Source organism: Sphaeramia orbicularis, chromosome 2 (assembly GCF_902148855.1).
Source record: "Sphaeramia orbicularis chromosome 2, fSphaOr1.1, whole genome shotgun sequence".
Classification (NCBI taxonomy): Eukaryota; Metazoa; Chordata; class Actinopteri; order Kurtiformes; family Apogonidae; genus Sphaeramia; species Sphaeramia orbicularis.
In genome coordinates this window covers 30,311,279-30,327,447 of record NC_043958.1, presented here as the reverse complement: position 1 = coordinate 30,327,447, position 16,169 = coordinate 30,311,279, and the positions used below count along the sequence as shown (strand labels likewise).

At 37.7% G+C, this 16,169-nt stretch overlaps 3 protein-coding genes across 3 annotated transcripts in view; 1 reads left to right on the top strand and 2 right to left on the bottom strand.

Moving 5' to 3' along the window:
- The window catches only part of LOC115433694 (NACHT, LRR and PYD domains-containing protein 12-like), a 41,043-nt gene extending 35,130 nt beyond the window's left edge, over positions 1–5,913 (bottom strand). Inside the window, exon 1 of the mRNA XM_030155153.1 lies at positions 5,689–5,913. Within this exon, the coding sequence (XP_030011013.1) occupies positions 5,689–5,913 (225 nt within the window). The remainder of the gene's footprint in view (positions 1–5,688) is intronic.
- The window catches only part of LOC115433979 (zinc finger protein 271-like), a gene marked incomplete at its 5' end in the record, with an annotated part of 219,668 nt that overhangs the window by 76,183 nt on the left and 127,316 nt on the right, over positions 1–16,169 (top strand). The window lies entirely within an intron of this gene.
- LOC115434010 (zinc finger protein 431-like) overlaps positions 1–16,169 on the bottom strand; it is a 215,746-nt gene that overhangs the window by 188,750 nt on the left and 10,827 nt on the right. The gene's annotated exons all lie outside the window — the stretch shown is intronic.

Here is a 16,169-nt window from a genome sequence, read left to right as displayed (position 1 = left end):
TATATGTACAGTCAGTATCACTATGAAAAATACAAGCACATGTTCCTGTTTAGTGGTTTTATGGGAACTGTTCCTTTACAGAGCAGTTGGACCACATTATGATCAGAATCTAAAGAAACAAACAGATTTTTTTTTTTTTTTTTGGGTTTAGTTTTGACTTTTCTAGGTCTGAAGTTGTGGAGTTCAGTAGGAAACAGAAGATAGAGGAAATGTTGGACTGTGATTTTAAAACCATGTTGATCAGAATGATCCAAACTCAACTGAATATTGATTATAGGTTTTATCAAATGATGGATGATCTGGAAATGTCTGATTCTCATTTGGTGTTCTAATCCTGTTCTGTGTTCTGTTGCTGTCTGTGAATTGCTTCCACAGTCTGCTTTATTCCTCCTCTATCTGTACAGTGTCATCAGATACTTTTGCTCTCATGTGCTTCGATATAAATCAAATTGGATTTGATTGGATTTCAAAGTCCTTAAATCCACACCTGTTAGTTTTTCATTCTGTTCCTCTGGGTTCAAGTTGTGAATGTGATTATTTTTGTAAATGTGTCCAGTGTTTTCAGGCTCTGTTTTAACACCATTAAATCTACTCCAAACTATAAACATGGACTTTGAGTTAGCAGAGACTGATGGGTCATAAAGTCTACGAACATCAGATAATATGAACAGGATCTGGTTCCAACACCATATTTTATGACCCTGTATCAGGAACATTTGAACTGGAAGAACCATAACATGGCAATAACAGATGAGAATAAAAGGGGACTGTGAACAGCAGGAAAAACAAAACAACACATGATATTAAGTTAATATTTGACAAAATGTTTGAAGTCACTTTGTTTGAACACATGAAGAAATGCTGCTGGATTTGAAGGTTAATGAACCCATAAACACCCAGTGCTATGTCTGTGGCACGGCAGAAATACTTTTTTCTCTATGTGGAACTTTTCATAATAATAATAATGATAATAATAATAATAATTTTCTATCTAAGTTTCCAAAGAGCACCTGTGGATAATGACCCAGAAGCCCCAGCAGCACTTCCACCTTGTTGGTTTGCAGGTATTTCTTTTTCTGTGTATTTTCTTTTGCTAATGGTCCAAACTGTGGACACAGTGTAAAGCTAGTCCAACTTGTGTTTGGTGATAATGGGATTCTAATTTCTGTGTTTGACCTCATTGAAGTCAGGTTAGTTCAGCGTGAGTTTGACGGGACAGCAGGAGTTTATCAGGAAGTCTGAGCAGACGACACTCGTTCCAGGGGAGTCACACCAAACTGCCTGAGCGCAAGGAATTGTGGGAGTTAGATGGAAACAAACCAGCATGGTGGACCATAGGTTATGTTCATTTATAGTCATTTCTGTCCCAGAGGTGTTTGTTCTTTGTTTATTTGTTTGTTAACTGCCTGTGTGTGTGTGTGTGTGTTTGTGTGGCTCTGTGTGTGTTTGTGTGTGTCTGTGTGTCTCTTTGTGTGTGTGTGTCTGAGTGTGTTTCTGTGTGTGTATCTGTGTGTGTGTCTGTGTGTGTGTGTCTGTCTGTGTGTGTGTGTCTGTGTGTGTCAAGGTGTGTCTGTGTGTGTGTCAGTGTGTGTGTGTGTGTGTGTGTGTGTATGTGTGTGTCTTTGTGTGTGTCTGTGATTCTGTGTGTTTGTCTGTGTTCGTATGTGTGTGTGTGTCTGTGTCTGTCTGTGTGTTTGTCTTTTTGTCTGTGTGTGTGTCTTTGTGTTTCTGTGTGTGTGTGTCTTTCTATGTGTGTGTGTGTGTGTGTGTGTGTGTGTGTGTGTCTGTGTGTAGGTTTGTGTGTCTGTGTGTGTCTGTGTGTGTCAAGGTGTGTCTGTGTGTGTGTGTGTTTCTTTGTGTGTCTGTGTGTGTGTCTGTGTGTGTGCGTGTGTGTGTGTTCGTGTGTCTGTGTGTGTGTCTGTAATTGTGTGTGCGTGTGTGTGTCTGTGTGTGTGTGGTTATGTGTGTCTGTGTGTGTGTGTCTGTATATGTATATATGTACAGTATATGTATATATATATGCATGTATGTATGTATGCAAACACACAAATATATGTGTGTGTGTGTCTGTGTGTGTGTATATGTGTGTCTGTAATTGTGTCTGTGTGTGTGTGTCTGTACGTGTTAAACCCTCGGTACTGCCCTCGGTACTGCCGTGATTCAGCTCTCCGTCTAGATAGGGTCCTGACCTCTCGTAGCTGAACTGGGGTCTTACCCTCCCACACTAACCCGAAGAGGTACTACTTAGCTGAATAAATTTTGAAACACTCGCCTGTCTTCTAACTACCTTTAATTCCAACCTCTGTCCCGCTAACTCTGGTACCAGAACTGCCAGGAGAAACCCACTCAATGGTCAGTAATAATACCAGCCCAGTTGGTTGTGGCAGCTGTTTCACATGGATTTAGTGCACTTGTTACATGACAGGTAATAATTTGAAGGTCAGGAATAGAAGACCCTCGGGACACATAAATGATGATAGGTGGATTTAGGGCTAAGATATCTTCAAGACTTTTGATGTTATACACACAATAGCCTAACCTTTTACATTCACCAACATAATGCACCACATTGGGAATAACTCAAGGAGAATTTAGAATGTACTTTTTATGAATTTATTGTAGGCAATCTTAGCAAAGCAAAGCATATACATAAATCATCAATCGGTTAATCAATAATAGAATCATTAAACTGGACCTCTAAAGATATAATCTATAATTGTAATCATTAAACTTAGCCGACTTCTACTTTCCTTACTTCAACTCAATCCCTGTTGTAATCCCTCAACCCACAGTTCAGTCCTTTGAGTCCTTTTGAACTTGTCCCAAAACGGTTGCCTTGCTTGAGGTCCTCAAGGTAAGAAAAAAAGGAAAAAAAGGAAAAACTACTGTTTCCGAATTTAGAGAAAAATTGGAAAAAAGTTCAATTTTCACTAAAATAAAAAAATTGATACAATTTAGAAGAGGAACTCATCAGTTTGGCCAAAACTGATGAATCCAATGCTGGGTAAAAGGAAAAAGAATTAAGAAATATAAAAATCTTCTTCTTTTCCAGTCCGGACCAAACAGGGAAAAACCGAATAAACTCCGGTGAACAGCTTTCTTGTTGACAATGTCCCCGTGAAGATGGTAAAAGTCTCTTAAAAGACAATTCTTGTCTTTAAAGTCTTTGATCCGTTGTCTCACAGATGAGATAGGTCTTTGTCTTCAAATCTCGACTCTTCGATGCAAAGTTACTCTATCTGATGAAACCTCCAGCATTATTTGAGAAGTAAGATTAATAACTTAGAAGCCAATCTGCCACACTCTTTTCTGGTCCTAAAAGAGCATAACTCTAAGTCTCATCTCTACGTAGGACACGTAGGGCACCCTCTCTTTCGGAGCGTCTCGTACTTCTGAAGAGCTATAATAGCCCTTTTAGATTTTAACAGAACTTTAGACATCCCCCGGCTACACCCAGATGACTTCATCAATGGATGAGTCATGTCCAGATGTCTCCATTGGAACTTCCCTTTCTTTCCAGTTTTGACCAGTTTGGGTGCGGCAGATAGCCGGTTGTTTTCATCATGTCAATATTACGTTATATTTAATCACTGTTTTTACCCTGGATCATATGTTTCCACTTTTATGCCTATATCAACCTGAGGGGCCCTAACCTCTACCCAACTTGACAATGTATATATGTACAGTATATATGTATATGTATGTATGTATGCACGCACACACACATATGTGTGTGTGTGTTTCTGTGTTTGTGTGTATGTGTGTTTCTGTGTCTGTGTGCCAGTGTGTCAGTGTGTGTCTGTGTGTGTGTGTCTGTGTGTGTGTCTGTGTGTATCTGTGTGTGTCTGCCTGTTTCTCTGTGTGTCTGTGTGTGTGTGTGTGTGTCTGTGTGTGTGTGGATCTGTGTGTGTGTCTGTGTGTCTGTGTGTCTCTTTGTGTGTGTGTCTGTGATTGTGTGTGTTTGTCTGTGTTCGTATGTGTGTGTGTGTCTTTCTGTGTGTGTCTGTGTCTGTCTGTGCGTCTGTGTGTGTGTGTGTGTGTGTGTGTGTGTGTCTGTGTGTGTCTGTGTGTTTGTCTTTTTGTCTGTGTGTGTGTCTGTGTGTTTCTGAGTGTGTGTGTCTTTCTGTGTGTGTGTGCCTGTGTGTAGGTTTGTGTGTTTGTGTGTGGCGGTGTGTGTCAATGTGTGTCTGTGTGCGTGTGTGTGTGTGTGTGTGTTTCTTTGTGTGTCTGTGTGTGTTTGGTTCTGTGTGTCAGTGTCTGTGTGTGCGTGTGTGTGTGTGTGTGTGTTCGTGTGTGTGTCTGTCTTTGTGTGTGTCTCTGTGTGTGTGACTGTGTGTGTCTTTGTGTGTCTGTGTGTGTGTCTGTAATTGTGTCTCTGTGTGTGTGTCTGTGTGTGTGTGGTTCTGTGTGTGTGTGTGTGTGTGTGTCTTTAATTGTGTCTGTGTGTGTGTGTGGTTATGTGTGTCTGTGTGTGTGTGTCTGTATATGTATATATGTACAGTATATGTGTATATGTATGTATGCATGCACACACACATATGTGTGTGTGTGTGTGTCTGTGTTTGTGTGTGTGTGTGTGTCTGCGTGTGTGTCTGTGTGCATCTCTGTGTGTGTATGTGTGTGTGTTTCTTTGTCTGTGTGTGTCTGTATGTCTGTGTCTGTGTGTCTTTGTGTGTCTGTGTGTATGTGTCTGTGTGTTTCTGTGTGTGTGTGTGTGTGTGTCTGTGTGTCTGTGTGTGTCAGGGTGTGCGTGTCTGTGTGTGTCAAGGTGTGTCTGTGTGTGTGTGCGTGTGTGTGTGTGTGTATTTGTGTGTGTGTGTGTGTTTGTAACTGTGTGTGTGTGTGTGTGTGTGTGTGTGTGTGTATGTATGTATATGTGTGTACGTATGCACACACACACACACACACACACACACACACACACACACACACACACATATATATAATTTTCAGTCAGACTCAGTTGTCCACTCCACTGATAAAAACTGTATTTGGACAGTTTATCAGTGCTTATACATGTTATACATTCACAAAAATACATTTATTCAACATTTTTGTTGTGAAACCTCCTGTAATTACACAAGATATTTGTCAATGAACAAACAAGTCTGGTTCAACTGACAGAACTAATACTTCTGTTACTGTTAACTGTCAGGAATTTTATGTTGCTTTATTATTTTTGTTTTACAGAATTAAACTTTAAATTAACAGTTTAATCTCATAAATAGAAAAGAAATATTGGTGAAATTACGACACATTTGCAAATGTATTTTAATTATATTTTTCTGTAGAAAAAAAATCTATTAAAACATTTTAATTTTATGGTTATTCAGTTCCAGTTTTTTCGTGTTCTTTTCCATTTGACATGTAAAATCACAGTCTGTTTTTGTCATTTCATTGATATTTTCCTGTGTCTTAAAAATACAGGAAAAATCTGTCAAATAAACGGTTAAACTTGTGTTAAATTCCAGATTTTTTTTCAGTGTGTAACCCTGTTCTAAAGGTCCTTGGGTCTTTGTGTGTTCTTCTCACAGTTGGGTGGTTCCGTCCAGATCTACTTGTGCTCATTCTCAGTAATTCCTCGTTCCTTCCCCCTGCAGTGGCTCCACCTAGCCTAAATGTGTTCCATAGTGACCCCTAAACACCTCCTAAAACCAGCTCCACAGGGAGGAGCTCATCAGTACTCACCGGTCTGAGACCAAAACCGGCAGAGTCCGGTCCGGTCCCGTTTGTGTCGATCGAAGCCGCGTCCAGACGTGTTGACGAAGCTCCACTTCCTGTGGCTGAACGCCGTCTGAAGGCGTCTGTTTGGAGACAAAGCTGTGTGTTGGTCTGCACACACCAGTCCGTCCTGACGCTTAAAGCCTCTGCTCCTCCTCCTGTTTCTGTCTCACGTGTCTGAGACGAAGCCATAACCAGTAAAACCATAAACCAGGACCAGTAAAACCATAAACCAGTCCCAACCTGCAGGACCAGGTCAAAGATCAGCTGATGCAGCTGGATCTGACTTTGTGCTAACAGGTGTTTTTTTTTTTTGTTTTGTTTTGTTTTTTTTTTTATTTATTTAACCTTTATTTAACCAGGAAATGTCCCATTGAGATTAAGAACCTCTTTTACAAGGGTGTCCTGGCCAAGATAGGCAGCAGCAATGCAACACATAGTTACAAAAATACATACAACATACACACACACTCGACAAAAACAGATGATAAAAATTGGATGTACAGGCAGATTAAGAAAAGCAGGTGCAAGATATGGAATTGGCCTCAAGAACTCTCAATTTGGACTTAAAAGTGCTCAAGGAAATCAACTCAGTTAGTTTCCAGTCTTTCTGTAACTGATTCCATACATGAGGTGCAGAACAACTAAAAGCCTTTTTACCCATTTCTGCGCGGGAAAATGGAACAGACAGCAGAATGCACTCGTTTGTTCGAAGAGAATAATTTTCAGAATTTCTCTTGTCAATTAAGGAACAGATGTAGCCAGGTAAGAGGCCAAGTATGGCCTTGTATATAAACAAGTACCAGTGGTTGGTCCTTCTGGTGGTCAGAGCAGGCCATCCTACCCGCGAATACAGCTCACAGTGGTGAGTTGATGCTTTACAGTTGGTGATAAACCTCAAGGAAGCATGGTAGACACTGTCAACCTTCTGGAGGCACTGAGCAGAAGCATTCATGTATAAAACATCTCCATAGTCCAATACTGATAAAAAAGTCGCAGCAACAAGACACTTTTTTACTTTAAAAGAAAAACACAATTTGTTACGAAAATAAAATCCCAACTTTAGCCTCAATTTCGCCACAAGGTTTTCCACATGTGGCTTGAAAGTGAGGGAGTTGTCAATTAAAACCCCCAGGTATTTATGTGTGTGGACCACCTCAATTACATTTCCTTCCAGAGTGGTCACTGAGGGTAATGTTTGCGGAGGTGTCCTTGAATTGGAAAACAACATAAGTTTAGTCTTGTCTGCATTGAGGACCAGTTTCAGTTGAATTAATGAATACTGGACAGCAACAAAGGCTTTCTGCAGGGATTCAATCGCCTGGATAAGAGTTGATCCAAAGCAGTATATAATTGTATCATCTGCATAAAAATGCAAATTAGCACCTGGCGTATGCATGCCCAGGTCATTAATATAAATAATAAATAAGAGGGGACCTAATACAGAGCCCTGTGGCACCCCCTTGTGGACAGCAACAAAGTCAGAACACTGGCCAGTAAATTTGATGCACTGAGTCCGGTCACTCAGGTAGTTTGAAAACCAACCACCTGCATCCTGTGAGAGTCCTGATTGACAGAGTTTAAGTTTTAAAATATTGTGGTCAACTGTGTCAAATGCTTTGGCCAAATCAATAAAAAGTGACGCACAGTGCTGTTTCTTATCAAGCGCAACTCTGATGTCATTTGTCACTTTCACTGCGGCAGTGACAGTACTGTGTTTTTTCGGAAACCTGACTGATATTCTGATAAGATATCATTAGAATATAAAAACTCCTTTAACTGCTCATTCACAAGAGCTTCAAGAATTTTGGCTAGTACCGACAAATTCGATATCGGTCTGTAATTAGTTAAAACCGCCGGGTCACCCCCTTTCAGTAAGGGAAGAACAAATGCAGATTTCCACACAGAGGGAATTTCATTTTTTACCACTGTAAGGTTAAAAAGAATTGTCAGAGGCTCCGCTATAAAATTTGCTGCCAACTTTAAAAAATAAGGATCCATTAGGTCAGGTCCAGAAGGTTTTCTGGGGTCCAATGCTTTAAGAGCTTTAAGAACTTCCTGAGTAGAAAAGGGTAAGAAATAAAAAGGCTCACCAGTATATACTGGGAAGTGGGTGTAAGGTTCCACAGGAGCAGCTCCCACCGAGTCAAACAAAGAGCCAGATGATATAAAATGCTTATTAAAACAATTTAAAATCTCCTGTCCGTCATAAACTGGAACAGAGTCCTTTAAAACATAGGTTGGGAGAGTCTGGGCACTTTTACTTACAGAAAGTGATTTAATAACTTTCCAAAATTTCTGAGGGTGATTTAGATTGTCAGTAGTGAGTGACAGATAATATTCCGATTTAGCATTTTTTATCAAAGTGGAGCATTTGTTTCTAAGGTGACGGAAGACAGTCCAATCAGCCATAGAGCCAGTTCTCCTAGCCTTGGCCCAGGCCAGGTTGCGCTCATGAATCTTATCAGCCAGGTCAGGAGAAAACCAAGGGTTTTCACGGCCCTTTACTCTGTACTTCTTAAAGGGGGCGTGTCTATTCACAATCTGCATGAAAGTGTCCCTGAAGAATGCCCACGCTATCTCTACATCAGGGATTAATCTAATCTTCATCCAATCAGCATTACTCAAATCATGGAAGTAAGCTTGCTCATTGAAGTGTTTAAGGTTCCTCTTAAAAATTATACGGGGTTTGGATTTTTGCACCTTGGCGCTTCTAATCGCAGCGACAACACAGTGGTCACTTAAGTCATTGCAGAAGACACCCAGAGAAGAGAATTTTATTTTATTTTATTAGTTTATTGGACCATAAACGTCCCCATCAGCTCTGTCCTCTACAGTCAACAGCACAGATACCAACTGTGGACAGGGACTGGATTTATGGACTTGAACTTCCACTCGTTTCAGGACCACTTTTCTGTCCGTTTCCTCCTGATGTGATTGACAGTGGAGTTTGAAAGTGTGTGAAAGCAGAGGGTCTTGGATCCAGACCTTGTAAACAGTGGCGTCTTAGTCCAGACCTGGACGGTCCAGGGACATGGTTCTCCACATGGTTTTATTCCCCATTTACAGCAGCTTTATGATAGAATTAGATCCAGTCCCAGTGTGTGGGCGGGGCCTGTTGGATCTGCTGACATGATTACTCTGGATTGGACCTGAAATGGAACTGAATTTAGATGGAACGTGTTCAAAAACTCACACAACAACACGTCAGTCAAAGTCATTTAGTTTATTTGTTGATGAAGTTCCTGAATGGACATAACAGTGGTGCAGTGCTGCCCCCTAATGCTCCACCTCTACAGTCCACAAGGTTCACCTACATGTGTGAAATCTGGTTCACGTCCATCACCCCAGACCAAAAACTAAACCAGTCACATGACTTCAACTCAGTGTCCACCATTTTGGATTTGAAACTCTCTTTTTTAGCTTCTTTTTGTAATTTACTGTCATTGTATTTGAACAAACTCAGATTTAGTCAGAATCATGTGCAGACGTTACTGTTCAAAACGTAGTAACAAGTTCTGCTAATGGTGTTGTCATGGCGACGCTGTGGATTCAGATTTTTTGTTGTTCATTTCAGTGATTTTCCATCAAACAGGAGGTTGTTTGACAGGCACTGTTTGTAATTGTTGATGTCAAAACTTATTCATTTGTATTCTGATAAAATACACACAAAACATTTTATATACGACTGAACTCATTCAAACGTTTACAAATATTTATTTTTTGCACAACTATAGACTCATATGCACACATATCTGTCTTATGTCCATGAATATTTGGACAGCTTCCTTAACCCATAGAGTTCTGATCAGAATCAGCGCTGAAATAAAGACTGTAGAGAACATGTGTAATCAGTCTGACTCCCATTATTTCAGTCCAAACGTCTAATGCATGGCAGTGAAGTTCCCTCCTCAGTCTGACTTCAATGCATCCACTGAAACACAAGGTGAAATTCTAAACCCAGACACTAGTTGGCAGTGGAGAGAGAGAGAGAGAGAGAGAGAGAGAGAGAGAGGAGAGAGAGAGAGAGGAGAGAGAGAGAGAGGAGAGAGAGAGAGAGAGAGAGAGAGAGAGAGAGAGAGAGAGAGAGAGAGAGAGGAGAGAGAGAGAGAGAGAGAGAGAGAGAGAGAGAGGAGAGAGAGAGAGAGAGAGAGAGAGACAAGTCTCCCTGTCTTTTCTGTGTGATTTCCCACACTTGGAAGGGACAGACTCACTGCTGAAGTTTCACCTTTTGTCCAATTATTTCTCCATTTATTTTAGAACAGGGATCAGGCGATCAGACAATTAGATGAATTCAATCAGATGATTTAGCTGATTAGATGATCAGATTAGGTCAAAAACCTTTAAACAGGAAACAAACAAACACCAGAGTAAATACCATACAACATAAAATAAGCTAAAGTAGATACAACCTTAACTGAGTAAGTCAGCAGTTAAGTTACACAATAAATTATACAGATTCCATCAACATTAAATAGAATTAAATGAACACAGCAAGTTGAGAGCACTTATGTAAACAGGAGTTTTTAGAAATAACTTATTTAAAGTGTTTAAATTACGACTAATGATGAAATAGTTTTAGATTTTAACTTTTAGTAAGATATTAAGATTTGAACCACAAACGGAGGATTTGGAAAGATCATGTAAAATGAGTAAAGTGCATTTTATTAAGATATTTAAACTCATGAATTTTGGTTTAGTTCATTTTACAGTTTTATGTTAAACTTAACTAGTAATCTTTTATGCTTTAAGATTATTTTAAAAAGGTTAAATTGTTCTGTAAATTACGACGGCGTATTAGGGCCACATAAGAAAATAAAAACACTTGTCACAACGAGAATAAAGTCGTTACATTTCAAGAATAAAGTCATTAATTAATGAGAATAAAGATGTAGTTTTAAAAACGTCATTATTTAACAAGAATAAAATCGTTATTTTATGAGATTAAAGTCGTAATATTTTGAAAATTCGACAGAGTTTCTGGTTTTACAGCAAAGGCAACAAGTGAAGCAGGAACTTTCCCTTCTGTTGGACTCAAACTCGGAGTAGAATTGTTTATTGTTCATTTGCATGTATACAAGACAATAAAACATAATAATAATAATAATAATAATAATAATAATAATAATAATAATAATAATAATAATGTACCCCGCCTTCGCCCCTATGTAGCTGGGATAAGCTCCAAGCGACCCCCGTGACCCTAGTGAGGATAAAGCGGGTTCAGAAAATGAATGAATGAATAATAATAATAATAATAATAATAATAATAATAATGATAATAATAATGATAAAAGACATGCCAGGGAAGCCAAAAACCAAAGTGGTTTATCGTGGGCCTCCCCAGAAACTTACAATAAAGAAAGTATTTGCAACGTCTAGTAATAATATACAATCATAAGCAAACAAAATGAACTAAATGAAAGAAATAAGTCAAAAACAAGTATAACAAAGAAACTATATACATTGTGAGCAGTGCACTTATAACGACTTTATTCTCATTAAATAATGAGGTTTTTTTTTTAAACTATGACTTTATTCTTGTTAAATAATGACTTTATTCTCGTAGTGACAAGCGTTTTTTTTTTTTTTCCTCTGTGGCCCTAATACACCATCGTAGTAAATAGCTCCACAAGTTACTTTAAATTCATGTTACAAAATACTAACCACAATCAAATACATAATAATCAAACCACAGTATGCAGTCTACAAATGAAGTCTAATTATGAACACAAAAGTTAATAGAAAGCTGTTCAGGTACTAAATCTAACTTCCATTCCCACGGAGCATCCCTGAATTCACCCAAACACACAGCACCAGCTAACAATGAGATTACAGTTTGAAAAGAGAGGGAGAGAGAGAGAGAGAGAGAGAGAGAGAGAGAGAGAGAGAGAGAGAGAGAGAGAGAGAGAGAGAGTCCTGGGTCCACACCAGTCCACTTCCAGATTCCTCACTTAAAGTCACATTCAGTCTTTTCCTCCTTTCCTTGTCGTTGTCACTTCTCCTGTCGATCAGACCTCCTTCCAGTCTCTCCTTTGTTTGAGTTTCCCTCCACCACACAGCTCTCAGGTGGGTCTGATTTCTACCCTTCCCTTCCCCCGCCTTATCAGTGATGTCACCTCCTGCTTCCTGCTACAGAGTGGTGCATTAGAACACACTTCTGGACTCTGAAGACAACAAAACACAGCTTTCAGTCTGGTGTTTGTCTTCACATCTGGATCCTGTGAAGTCTGATCTGGAGGTTTTGAAGTCTGATGTTCTTGTCAGAAGAAGTGGGTGCTGCTGGTTCACACACACTGTGTTTCTTCTTCTCATCTGACGCTGAGGAACTGTTTGGTCCAGACGCTGATGATTCACATCTGAGCTGATGATGGGAGAGAGCAGAGGATGACCACAATCTGTTTGGACACTGATAACACACCAGCTGTTCTGGTGTGTTATGACACTGACTGTCTAGAGTCTGACTTCTTGTAGAAATGTTCAGTTTTTGTCTTTTGTACAAATGTTTGACATGTTCATGTTTGGTACACTGTGAACCTGTGATCAAAGATCTGTCACCGAATCTGCACTGGTTGGGATTCTCTTCAATATGGGTCTGTTGGTGACACTTGTAAGAGGAAGAGGACCAGAATATCTTTGTGCACCTATCACAGGGGTACATCAACTTCTTGTGGTGAACAGAGTGGTGAGAACGTAAAGCGGAAGAGGATCTGAAAGTCTTTCCACACTGGTCACAGTTATATGGTCTTTGTCCAGTGTGGATGCGTTGATGCCTTTTTAACTTACTTGCCAAAGCGAAAGTCTTCCCACACTGGTCACAGTCATATGGTTTTTCTCCAGTGTGAATGTGTAAGTGTTCCTTCAACCCGCTCGTTGTGATGAAAGTCTTTCCACAATGGTCACAGTCATATGGTCTTTCTCCAGTGTGGATGCGTTGGTGGATTTTTAACTGACGTGCTATGATAAAAGTCTTCCCACACTGCTCACAGTCATGTGGTTTTTCTCCAGTGTGAATGCGTAAGTGTTCCTTCAATACACTCATTGTGATGAAAGTCCTTCCACACTGGTAACAGTCATATGGTCTTTCTCCAGTGTGGATGCGTTGGTGGATTTTTAAGTGACCTGCTGTGGTGAAAGTCTTCCCACACTGGTCACAGGTATATGGTCTTTCTCCAGTGTGGACGCGCTGGTGTTTTTTTAAATTACTTGCAATGGTAAAAGTCTTCCCACACTGTTCACAGTTATATGGTCTTTCTCCAGTATGTATGCGTTGGTGGATTTTTAAGTGAGTTGCTGTGGTGAAAGTCTTCTCACACTGGTCACAGTTATATGGTCTTTCTCCAGTGTGGCTGCGTTGGTGTTTTTTTAAGTCACTTGCGGTGAAAAAATTCTTCTCACACTCGTCACAATCATATGGTTTTTCTCCAGTGTGGATACGTTGGTGTTTCCTCAGCCCACTCATTCTGGTGAAAGTCTTTCCACACTGGTCACAGGTGGGTCTTCCATCCATTTTTGCTGGAATCCAGTGATCCTGGTCTTCCTCCAGATATGACTTTCAGGTTTCAGTTCAAATCCACCTTCGGCTTCTTTCTACATGAAAACACACAGAAACAGTAGAGGTGGTCACTGAAATGCAATAGAACAGAACAGAACAAACACATCTGTCTGGAACCAGATTAAGCAGAGAGACAAAATCAACTAGTTAGGCAATCGATGAAACATTTTCAAGACAACCAATATTTGATGGTTTCTCCTTAAGAGATGTGTATGAGACCAGAAAATAACAAATAATAACAGAAATATTAAAATATGTTAAAAATGTCTGGTTCTCTCCAGTGTTGGCACATTCTTCAAATAGTTACAAAATCACAAAACACAGAAAATAACTGTGTTGTTTGTTCACTGGAACTAAATTAGATGAATTAAATGCATTATTAGGGTCCAAGTGCTAAGAATTGGAAACAAATGCCCTATTGTATCTGTAATGTTCTCTATTATTATTATTATTATTATTTTTATTATTATTATTATTATTATTATTATTATTAATAATTTATTTATTTTTAATACTATTATTATTACTATTATTATTATTTTAAAGCTTTGCAAGAAGTTTTGAAGGCCTGAATGTGCATATGAACTCAATATTCTGATTGTACATTTGAATTTGATGCAGATTAAATAATGTACAAATGAGTTCTATTGTACTAGCAGTTGTAGTAGTAGTATATCCACTGTTAATACTTGTATTTGTAGTAGTAGTATATTCACTGTTAATACTTGTATTTGTAGTAGTAGTATATCCACTGTTAATACTTGTATTTGTAGTAATAGTACATCCACTGTTAGTACTCGTATTTGTAGTAGTAGTATATCTACTGTTAATACTTGTATTTGTAGTAGTAGTATATCTACTGTTAATACTTGTATTTGTAGTAGAAGTAAATCCACTGTTAATACTAGTATTTGTAGTAGTAACAGTATATCCACTGTTAATACTTGTATTTGTAGTAGTAGTATATCCACTGTTAATACTTGTATTTGTAGTAGTAGTATATCCACTGTTAATACTTGTATTTGTAGTAGTAGTATATCCACTGTTAATACTAGTATTTGTAGTAGTACTATATCCACTGTTAATACTTGTATTTGTAGTAGTAGTATATCCACTGTTAAAACTTGTATTTGTAGTAGTAGTATATCCACTGTTAATACTTGTATTTGTAGTAGTAGTATATCCACTGTTAATACTAGTATTTGTAGCAGTAGTATATCCACTGTTAATACTTGTATTTATTGTCGTAGTATATCCATTGTTAATATTTGTATTTGTAGTAGTAGTATATCCACTGTTAATACTTGTATTTGTAGTAGTAGTATATCCACTGTTAATACTTGTATTTGTTGTCGTAGTATATCCACTTTTAATACTTGTATTTGTAGTTGTAGTATATCCACTGTTAATACTTGTATTTGTAGTAGTAGTATATCCACTGTTAATACTTGTATTTGTAGTAGTAGTATATCCACTGTTAATACTTGTATTTGTAGTAGTAGTAGTATATCCACTGTTAATACTTGTATTTGTAGTACTAGTATATCCACTGTTAATACTTGTATTTGTAGTAGTAGTATATCCACTGTTAATACTTGTATTTATAGTAGTAGTATATCCACTGTTAATACTAGTATTTGTAGTAGTAGTATATCCACTGTTAATACTTGTATTTGTAGTAGTAGTATATCCACTGTTAATACTTGTATTTGTAGTACTAGTATATCCACCGTTAATACTTGTATTTGTAGTAGTAGTATATCCACTGTTAATACTTGTATTTGTAGTAGTAGTATATCCACTGTTAATACTTGTATTTGTAGTAGTAGTATATCCACTGTTAATACTTGTATTTGTAGTAGTAGTATATCCACTGTTAATACTTGTATTTGTAGTAGTAGTATATCCACTGTTAATACTTTTATTTGTAGTAGTAGTATATCCAATGTTAATACTTGTATTTGTAGTAGTAGTATATCCACTGTTAATACTTCTATTTGTTGTCGTAGTATATCAACTTTTAATACTTGTATTTGTAGTAGTAGTATATCCACTGTTAATACTTGTATTTGTAGTAGTAGTATATCCACTGTTAATACTTGTATTTGTAGTAGTAGTATATCCACTGTTAATACTTGTATTTGTAGTAGTAGAAAAATCCACTGTTAATACTAGTATTTGTAGTAGTAGTAGTATATCCACTGTTAATACTAGTATTTGTAGTAGTAGTATATTCACTGTTAATACTTGTATTTGTAGTAGTAGTATATCCACTGTTAATACTAGTATTTGTAGTAGTAGTAGTAAATCCACTGTTAATACTAGTATTTGTAGTAGTAGTATATTCACAGTTAATACTTGTATTTGTAGTAGTAGTATATCCACTGTTAATACTTGTATTTGTAGTAGTAGTATATCCACTGTTAATACTAGTATTTGTAGTAGTAGTATATCCACTGTTAATACTAGTATTTGTAGTAGTAGTATATCCACTGTTAATACTTGTATTTGTAGTAGTAGTATATTCACTGTTAATACTTGTATTTGTAGTAGTAGTATATCCACTGTTAATACTTGTATTTGTAGTAGTAGTATATTCACTGTTAATACTTGTATTTGTAGTACTAGTATATCCACTGTTAATACTTGTATTTGTAGTAGTAGTATATTCACTGTTAATACTTGTATTTGTAGTAGTAGTATATCCACTGTTAGTACTTGTATTTGTAGTAGTAGTATATCTACTGTTAATACTTGTATTTGTAGTAGTAGTATATCCACTGTCAATACTAGTATTTGTAGTAGTAGTATATCCATTGTTAATACTTGTATTTGTAGTAGTAGTATATCCACTGTTAATACTTTTATTTGTAGTAGTAGTATATCCAATGTT